This window comes from Pseudoliparis swirei, chromosome 18 (assembly GCF_029220125.1).
Source record: "Pseudoliparis swirei isolate HS2019 ecotype Mariana Trench chromosome 18, NWPU_hadal_v1, whole genome shotgun sequence".
In the NCBI taxonomy this organism is placed as follows: Eukaryota; Metazoa; Chordata; class Actinopteri; order Perciformes; family Liparidae; genus Pseudoliparis; species Pseudoliparis swirei.
The window spans coordinates 1,187,929-1,198,428 of NC_079405.1; the positions used below are offsets into that span (position 1 = coordinate 1,187,929).

At 43.8% G+C, this 10,500-nt stretch overlaps 1 protein-coding gene across 1 annotated transcript; it reads right to left on the reverse strand.

Annotated features, from left to right (window-relative positions):
- Nucleotides 1–4,153: 4,153 nt before the first annotated feature.
- Nucleotides 4,154–6,422, reverse strand: LOC130207985 (odorant receptor 131-2-like). The gene is made up of 2 exons (XM_056436807.1): nt 6,276–6,422; nt 4,154–4,921 (listed from the first exon to the last, which is right to left on the reverse strand). Exons 1-2 carry the CDS (start codon nt 6,420–6,422, stop codon nt 4,154–4,156), a joined length of 915 nt encoding a protein of 304 aa, XP_056292782.1.
- Nucleotides 6,423–10,500: the final 4,078 nt, after the last annotated feature.

The window sequence follows — 10,500 nt, forward strand, 5'->3', positions numbered from 1 at the left end:
TAATGCACGGGTTTCAATAGCAGAAGCACTTCCTGCTGCGAACGTCCTTCACAATAAAAGCGTAAATGATTCAACTGAAAAAGTATATTAACAACAACAAAAAGTAGTAAGAACTACATGGTGATGGAAGGGGTCTTCAGATCCTTTACTGCAGTTCAAGTACAAATAAAACACTGTACAAAGTACAGTTAAAGTACAGTTCAAAACCTTACAAAAGTAAAAATATGTAAGTATTATCAGTAGTTAATGTAAAAGTATTGATTGACCAGTGAAATGTTTTATTATTATCTGATATTTCTGGGTGAATATTAGTGCTGCTTTCACGTGTATGTTTCCTTGTACCTCCTGCTGGCTGGTTTAATGTGTTGGTCCAAGTCCACAGAACACATTGGATTAGATTCAATCTATTGTCATTGCACAGAGTACAGGTACACATGCAACGAAATGTGTACTCTGCATTTAACCCATCCTTAGTTCTTAAGGAGCAGTGGGCTGCAGTGATGCGCCCGGGGAGCAACTGGGGGTTCAGTGCCTTGCTCAAGGACACTTTGACTTGTAACTAATGGGGAGAGCAGGGATCGAACCGATGGCCTTGGGGTTGCAGGACGAACCCCTTACCCCACTGAGCTACAGCCGCCCCCATATGCATACTGAGGAAACTCCCATGATCCCTCCCACCGCCCTGCAAGGGCGAAGAACTGGTCCACGGCATATTATTGATTCATTTTATTTATTTGAAAAAATTATTTAAATGTTACTTATACTTTTAAATCTAATTAAAGATATTACAACAAACAAGCAAAAACAAAAGGGTTTAATGACTATACACATTAAACAATATTGATAATGTTATCATCTTCATAGTTAAATTAACAAATGTATGTTCATTGTATATTAATAATTATCTGTTTTTTAAAATATACATAAAAGGTTTCTGGAAATAAGTTTTAAAGAAGCAGAAGGCGGGTTGAGTTCTAACTCAGAAGGCGGCACAGGTTCTAGTCAAGGTTCTGATCCAGGCTCTGGTGCAGGTTCTTGTCCAGGCTCTAGTCATTCCATGCAATACTGTAACTCCCTCCTGGCAGGTAAGGCCATCCGACCTCTGCAGCTCATTCAGAATGCAGCAGCTCGACTGGTCTTCAACCTAAATTCATCCACACTACTCCGCTCCTCCGCTCCCTTCACTGGTTACCAGTGTCTCTGAACAGATCGGGTCCAGTCTACATCCAGGACATGGTCTAACCTCACACCCCAGCACGTTGACTCCGCTCGGCATCTACCAATCATCTCGTAGCTCCGTCACTGCGAGCTAATCTAACTCACAGTGCTGTAGCTACATTTGAAAAAGCGATTCCTTCTGCATCAGCTTGAAAGCTTATGGCGTTCCACCAATTTGGAAGAATCACGTTTAGTTTGACGAAGGCTGGCCGGTATGGCAAAGGGCCACTTGGAACTGGAGCCTGCCGGGCTGGCGAAGGGGCACGTGGAACTAGAGCCGGCCGGTATGGTGAAGGGTCACTTGGAACTGGAGCCGGCCGGTATGGCGAAGGGGCACGTGGAACTGGAGCCGGCCGGTATGGCGAAGGGGCATTTGGAACTGGAGCCGGCCGGTATGGCGAAGGGGCACGTGGAACTGGAGCCGGCCGGTATGGCGAAGGGGCAATTGGAACTGGAGCCGGCCGGTATGGTGAAGGGGCATTTGGAACTGGAGCCGGCCGGTATGGCGAAGGGGCAATTGGAACTGGAGCCGGCCGGTATGGCGAAGGGGCAATTGGAACTGGAGCCGGCCGGTATGGCGAAGGGGCATTTGGAACTGGAGCCGGCCGGTATGGTGAAGTGGCATTTGGAACTGGAGCCGGCCGGGATGGCGAAGGGGCAATTGGAACTGGAGCCGGCCGGTATGGTGAAGTGGCATTTGGAACTGGAGCCAGCCGGTATGGCGAAGGGGCAATTGGAACTGGAGCCGGCCGGTATGGCGAAGGGGCATTTGGAACTTGAGCCGGCCTCGACGGGATAGGGAGAGCCGGAGCCGAAGAATGAAGACTAAGGATAGTAAGTGATAAGACTTACCAAACCTCTGGAAACATGTGCTCACTGGAGGACCTAAGACCAGGCAGAACCTGGAACAAAAGGAGAAGGAACAAAGAGGCTCTGGTTGAGCCTGGGTGGCTTCCTGAACCAAAGATTAAATCTTGCGGTGAACAGCGGCCAGGATACAAGCAGTAAGATTCAAGATTCAAGATTCAAGATGTTTTATTTGTCACATACACACACAGGGTGTGCAGTGAAATGAAAGTGGCAATGCTCAGCAGGAATGTGCAAGGGCAACAAGTACACACTATTTACAATAAAAAACAACACAATATTTACAGTAAGTGTGTGTGTGTGTGTGTGTGTGTGTGTGTGTGCCTAAGAGGGGCAGTTGTGTGGGTCTATGTGGGGGTCCTGGTGAGGTCGGAGTTCACAGTCCTGATGGCCTGAGGAAAGAAACTCCGTCTCAGTCTCTCTGTTCTTGCAGCGTGACTACGGAGGCGCCTGCCTGACCGCAGCAGCTGAAACAGTCTGTTGTTGGGGTGGTGAGGATCCTTCATGATCCTGCCGGCTCTGGTTCTGCACCTCCTGGTGTACAAGTCCTGCAGGGTGGGAGTGTAGTTCCAATAGTGCGTTCAGCCGAACGCACTACTCTCTGCAGAGCCTTCCTGTCCCGAGCGGAGCAGTTGCCAAACCAGGCTGTGATGCTTCCTGTCAGGACGCTCTCTACAGCTCCAGAGTAGAAGGACTGAAGGATCCTCTGGGAAACTTTAAATTTCCTCAGCTGCCTGAGGTGGTAGAGGCGCTGCCTTGCCTTTCTCACCAGAGTGTCTGTGTTTGTTGACCATGTCAGATCCTCGGTGATGTGGACTCCCAGGTATTTATACCCGCTCACCCTCTCCACAGTAGTGCCGTTAATCCCCAGTGGTGAGTACGTCCTCTGTTGTTGTACCCTCCTAAAGTCCACAATCAGCTCCTTAGTTTTGGTGACATTCATGATGAGGCTGTTGTCCCGGCACCAGAGTGACAGATCAGCAACTTCCTCCAGGTAGGCCTTCTCGCGTTGTCGGAGATCAGGCCCACCACCACTGTGTCATCCGCAAACTTGATGATGGTGTTGGAGCTGAACCTGGCCACACAGTCATGTGTGTACAGGGAGTACAGTAGGGGGCTGAGGACGCAACCCTGGGGGGATCCTGTGTTCAGGGTGAGGGGTTTGGAGGTGTGTCTGCCCACCCTGACCACCTGTGGCCTGGCGGTCAGGAAGTCCAGGATCCAAGCACACAGGGGGGTGTTCAGTCCCAGCTCAATCAGCTTGCCGGCCAGTCTGGAGGGGACTATGGTGTTGAAAGCTGAACTATAATCAATGAACAGCAGTCTCACATAGGAGGATCGTGTTAGGACTTCAGAGACGTGCTGGCGAGAGAGAGCATCGGGGTGAACATAGCAGTAAGTCAGTGTAACCCTGAAGCAGTCAGAACACAATGCACAGCGGTCTTGACAGGAGTTTTAAGTGTTTTGCTCTATGGATATAGACGAGGTCTTTATGGTCAGTCCAAACAATAAATGGATTTTCGGCTCCCTCAAGCCAGTGCTCAGTTCCTCCGGAGCTAGTTTTACAGCCAGTAACTCACGATTTAGGCGGTGAGAGAAGAAAGCTCAAGGATGAAGCTTCTGGTCTGAGAGAAAGCTTTGAGAAACCCCAACTCCAGTGTCAAAGCATCCCCCAGCTCCACTATGAACTGACAAGAGGTGTCGCGCTGTATCAGGATCGGGGTGGTGGGATGCCCCTCTTCGGCTCATTGAAAGCTCACCTCAGGGGTCCATGAGGAGGGCGCTGTTTGACAATGAAGGGTCTCGGCCGTTCTTCTCAGGAACCATGTTTACCGATCTTTGTTACTCAGATTTGCCAAGTGGAATGTTGAAGGCTTCATAAATGGTTCTCAAAAATATAAATGTATGTCTACATTGCTTCTCGCTGACTCGTGACTGGAAACCAGGAGTGAATAAGTGAGGGTTTGATACTCAGCCCGGTTGTTTGAACAACTGTTTTTCCATAATTTCCTAAACCAAAATGGAACTTTTCTGAAAGCCCTCCACATTGTAATACGTGAGCTGTTTCTTACCGAGGGCTCATTTTACACAATAGATGTCTTTTCAAGTACTTCCTGACAGTCTTGTCTCGCATGCCATAGATTATTGGACTAATGGACCGTGGTAAAAGCTGTACAATTATGTAACACGCGAACAGGGAGTCTGTATAATTCTTGGGGAACCATATCAGCAGATGCCGTTTTAACTGGGGTGTTGTATATGATGCCATACAAAGCAGCAGCTGGAACCCATGGAGGAGGATAGTGTTTCTGGCCTTTTTAGCGTCTACGCTAGCTTTTGTTGCAGTGAACATGATGTTGAAGTAAGTGTAAAAGATAACCAACCAAACTATCACCAGAAACAAAATATAGGTGGCATCTCTCTTCTTGAGGATGAGGGGATTTGAGAAGACATTTACTCTGACACAAAAGACTCTGGAATAAAAGAAGTCCAGCGGCTCTGTGGCCAAAGTGATTAAGAGATCCGGAAAAACCGACAAGAGGCTGGTATTCCAGATGAAACCAACCAGCATCAAGGTTCTCCTGACGGTACAGATCTGCACGTGGCGAAGGGGCATGCAGACGGCGATGTAGCACTCCACCGCCATGCAGGCCAGGTTCAGAGGGGTGTTTTCAGTGGTGAGGCCAGTAATCATTACGAAGATGCAGCAAACGGAGACGTTTATTTTGTAGACGGTGTAGCTGATGATGAAGAGGAGGACGGTCAGCGTCACTTGGATCATGTCGTTGACCACCAGGTGGATAATAAGGATGTAGCGAGGATTGGTGTAGAAGATCTGATGGTTGGGAAGTAGAGATGTGTTATCCAGTAAACAGCATTAAACATGAATCACAACATGAACATCTCAGTGTTTATTCCAATCCTGACAATCTGCCTGCAAATCATTTAGATATGAATACGTTTAGCATCGCGTACGGTTGGACAACATGATGATATGTATTGAGAGATAAATCTAAATATACCAACACTGTTTCTACTTTGGACTTGGTGAACAAAAACGTGTCCTCGTTGTTTAAAATCTATACATTTCTATTTACTTCACTCTATGGTCCTATACAGCGCTAGTGGCTGAGGCAATTATTCATACCGTTATAGACCATTTTTAATATTGTCCACCTATAAAGAGAGGAAGACAGATATTTTTGAAGAACAGATTTATTTTTGTATTTGAGGTTTAAAAAGTTATGACCCAGTAAATAGTGAGTGGGTCCAAATAATGTGACGGACTTATAATATTTCAGCTGTTAACAATATATTTGTGATGAGCGGTTTATCAACTCACTATAACACAAATCAATCGTTGCAAATATACTTTAAATCCTAAAAGGTTTATTTGAGTTTTCATGGATGAGGTTTTATCATTTGCATTTATCAATATTGTACATTTCATTGTTAAGAGAAAATACATTAAAAGTAAAGAGTGAAGCGTCACTATGGAACTCAATGACTTTGCTGTCAGTTGACGGCTAACGTGAACTAGCTCTCCAGAGTAGAGAGTGAAGCCCCACTCCTTCTAATTATGACTGAATGTTTTTATAGTTTTATAAAAAATAAATGGAGTGACATGTCTTCTTTAGAAGTAGTAAACATTCCCTTATATGAATAATCAAAGGTCATTAATATAATAGTTATGAACCAGGACCTCCAGTTAGTCCATTAAATAGATGGTATGAATATATACAGTAGGCTGAACATGTTATTTCATAGTGTCAGATACATATCAACGTTAAACATCTAAAAGACTAATTGAAATATTAATCAAGCATATTCCTTTTCTAGCCATAACTAATGTTATTTTACTAACTAGAATACAATGTGCTGTGCTTGTGGTCACATTCATACAGGTTTTCTTATTGTTCTCCTTCAATGTCTCTGCATGCTGGTGTCTGTACTCATCACAGATATTTTGTGGAGGAAGAAGCGCCACTCCTTTTAATGACTGAATGTTTTTATAGTTATAAAAAACAAATGAAGTGACATGTCTTCTTTAGATGGTATGAATATATATAGTAGGCTGAACATATTATATAATACATATACATATCAACGTTAAACATCTAAAAGACTAATTGAAACATTAATCCAGCATATTCCTTTTCTGCTGTCACATAGTTAAAGGACCATATTACCTGGTGGTTGTGGAAGGTGTAAATGAGGGCCACATTGATGTAGTTGATGGAGAGGCCGAGAACCACGACGATCACGTTCTTGATCACGGCTTTGGAGAAGGAGTCTCGGTGGTCCAGAACCACGGTCACGTTCACAGAGGAGTTCATCTCCAAGAAAGAGACACAGGAAATATTGACACGCATTTCAAAGACATTACAATATTGACCCTCCAAGTGAATCATCCCCAAGAAAACGTGTCATCTATACCCATTGATGTATAAAACTGTCAGTGTAAATGTCTCAGCAGTAGTTTGGTGTTATAATCATTATTAAAGCTAAAACTCAGAAATCATTTGAAAAGAGAGAAAAGATAAACAGTGATGAGAAGAAGCCGTCTCTTCAGGACCAACCGGACCTGTGTTCCTCTGTCTGGGTCCAGCAGACAGAACCTTAGAGCCACACCTGTAGACTAGGAACAGGTAACTCTCACGGTGGTCAACACGCAACCAGCCGCCAGCTTCAGTGTTTAGTCTCAAGAAACCTTCAAAGCTTTCAACGCAACATGACAACTCATCAACAACGTCTCAACACGACACAGAATATACAACAACATTTGTTTCTACAGTGAAATATTGAACGTCTTCTCAGTTCTTACCTCAGTCGATGCATGAAGACGACAACACTGACTCCAGAGGAGCCGAGACTTTTATGAGGTTCGGTTGTCAGTAGCCAAAGGATTCAGGAGTCAGGAGGCAAAGCTTCATGTGTTGGAGCTGCTTTCTCTCTCCTGACCACCAGGGGGCTCCTCTGGTTGTATAGAAGTCTATGCTTCATGTGTTAGAGCTGCTTTCTCTCTCCTGACCACCAGGGGGCGACTCCTCTGGTTGTATAGAAGTCTATGCTTCATGTGTTAGAGCTGCTTTCTCTCTCCTGACCACCAGGGGGCTCCTCTGGTTGTATAGAAGTCTATGCTTCATGTGTTAGAGCTGCTTTCTCTCTCCTGACCACCAGGGGGCGACTCCTCTGGTTGTATAGAAGTCTATGCTTCAAGTGTTAGAGCTGCTTTCTCTCTCCTGACCACCAGGGGGCGACTCCTATGGTTGTATAGAAGTCTATGCTTCATGTGTTAAAGCTGCTTTCTCTCTCCTGACCACCAGGGGGCGACTCCTCTGGTTGTATAGAAGTCTATGCTTCATGTGTTAGAGCTGCTTTCTCTCTCCTGACCACCAGGGGGGACTCCTCTGGTTGTATAGAAGTATATGCGTCATGTGTTAAAGCTGCTTTCTCTCTCCTGACTACCAGGGGGCGACTCCTCTGGTTGTATAGAAGTCTATGCGTCATGTGTTGAAGCTGTTTTCTCTCTCCTGACCACCAGGGGGCTCCTCTGGTTGTATAGAAGTCTATGCTTCATGTGTTGAAGCTGAATTCTCTCTCTTGACCACCATGGTGCCACTCATCTGGTTGTATAGAAGTCTATACTTCATGTGCTTAAGCTGCATTCTCATACTGACAACCAGGGGGCGACTCCTCTGGTTGTATAGAAGTCTATGCTTCATGGGTTAAAGCTGCATTCTCTCTCCTGACCACCAGGGGGCGACTCAATAGCAGTCAATAGAAAGGTATTAATACATGTAATTAAATGATATAATATGTCCTGTTCCTACACTCAGCTCTCTGTGAAACAGTCTCTCTGGTTTCCTTCTGTCCCTGAACGTGACTCAAGAGTAATTTGGTGAATATGATAAATGTTCATGATCACAGCGTGGTGGTCTCCATGTGGGTGAGGACGCTCTGTGAAGACCCCCAAAGAGCCCTGAGACCACCCCCTCTAAAAGAGAGACCACTCTGCTGACTCCAGGTCAGCGTCGGACCGGTCCACCCCTCCAGAACCGAGACCCGCCGCTCACTTCTCATCGTGGCCGATGGATCGAGGAGATGACGTCATCTGGAACATCTTAATTAATGTTCCATGAACTCAGCATCAACACCTTCACTGACTCTGTCCTCTCCTCTCGCTCCCTCTCTCCTTCCTGAGAGCTGATTGGCTCCCTGGGACCTCCTGACCTTTACCCAGTCCTCGGTGACTTCAGGAAGTGGGCGGAGCCTCCTCAGAGAGTCTGGATCAACAACGAGTTGCAGCATCCTCGATGGAGAACGGGCCACCCTGCGGACTCATCTTCATCGTCTTCATCACTGACTCCGTTATCAACTTTTACTCTGAGACTAATTACCTGGTTTGTTTGCGATCACAACTTTGCTCAGTTACTTTATATTTCTATGATAAAATGAGTTTTAGATTCACACGTTTTTAAACAATCGTCAGAACTCAACAGTTCATAGCGACTAACCCGAACACACAGCTCACCTCCCGTCTCTTTAAATCTACAGATAAATACATGTAAAAAGATAAGTAAACAACCTCGACTGGCGGAAGACTTCTAGTTCATCAACAACAACAACAACAACAACACGATTCTATCACAGTAGCATTCTCAATGTAAACAGCAGATTCCTCAAATGATCTTCAACAACACAATATTTCATATTTTAATAACTTTAATCACAGACGTCTACATCAACCTGGTCTTGAGTCCTGGACCAGGACTTGACCCAGGACTTGAGTTCTGACCCAGGACTTGACCCAGGACTCGGGTCCTGACCCAGGACTCGGGTTCTGACCCAGGACTCGGGTCCTGACCCAGGACTTGACTCAGGACTTGCCTGTCTTGCCTCGGGTCTTGAATGTGAGACCTGAGTCCTGGTCCCAGGTCTGGACGACAGTAAAAACGTTACAATCCTAATAAATTGTGATTTATATCAGAAAAAGTTCTCGGATCTATTTCTACTTTAAATCTTTGGTATTTATTAGATTATATTTATTCATCATCCTCCAGGAAATAAAAGTTAGTGATTAATCGTCTCACCTTCACTCACAAAGATATGACTCATAGTACTAATACAACACAGTACACATAAGTACTACAACACAGTACACATAAGTACTACAACACAGTACACACACTGGTCCAGTAGGATGTATCTTCACTGAAAGTACATCAGTACATTTAAACTGTTTGACTATTATATTTATTCTACCATTAGATTATTGATATTAATCATTAATGTAAAAACACGACTTCACTGTGTAGTTAGTTGAAGTTTTAACTCATCACTATTATAATTATTGATTAATCTGCAATCCTCTGAATCCCAAAGTGACCTCAACATTATGACTAATATATAAACATTATTAATAATATATAAACATTATTAATAATATATAAACATTATGACTGATATATAAACAATATGACAAATATATAAACATTATGACTAATACATGGCCATTATGAATAATGCATAATAATTATAACTAATATATAAACATTATTACTAATACATCACCATTATAACTAATACATAACATTATGACTAATGTATAAACATTATGATTAATATGCTAATACATAAACATTATAACTAATGCATCCACATTATTATGAATATATTAATACATAAACATTATTACTATTACATCACGATTATGACTAAAACATAACATTAGGAATAATGCATACACATTAATACTAATATACTAATACATATTGACTGATTGATTGACTGATTGATTGACTGATTGACTTCTTGATTGATTGACTGATTGATTGACTGCCTGATTGATTGACTGATTGACTGATTGATTGACTAATTGATTGATTGACTGATTGATTGACTGATTGATTGATTTGTTTCCGCTGGACTTTGTATATTTTCATATAATTTGTCAGATAATTTCAGTTCAGTAAAAAGTAAAATATTTGCTGCAGCGGACGTATGAAGTAATAAGTACTATGAGTAGTACTGAGTACTCGTACTGCTGCTCAGTGGGAGCTGAGAGGAGAGTACTCAAGTGAAGTACTTGTGTACTCAGTACTAGTGGGAGCTGAGAGGAGAGTACTCAAGTGAAGTACTTGTGGACTCAGTACTAGTGGGAGCTGAGAGGAGAGTACTCAAGTGAAGTACTTGTGGACTCAGTACTAGTGGGAGCTGAGAGGAGAGTACTCAAGTGAAGTACTTGTGGACTCAGTACTAGTGGGAGCTGAGAGGAGAGTACTCAAGTGAAGTACTTGTGTACTCAGTACTAGTGGGAGCTGAGAGGAGAGTACTCAAGTGAAGTACTTGTGGACTCAGTACTAGTGGGAGCTGAGAGGAGAGTACTCAAGTGAAGTACTTGTGTACTCAGTA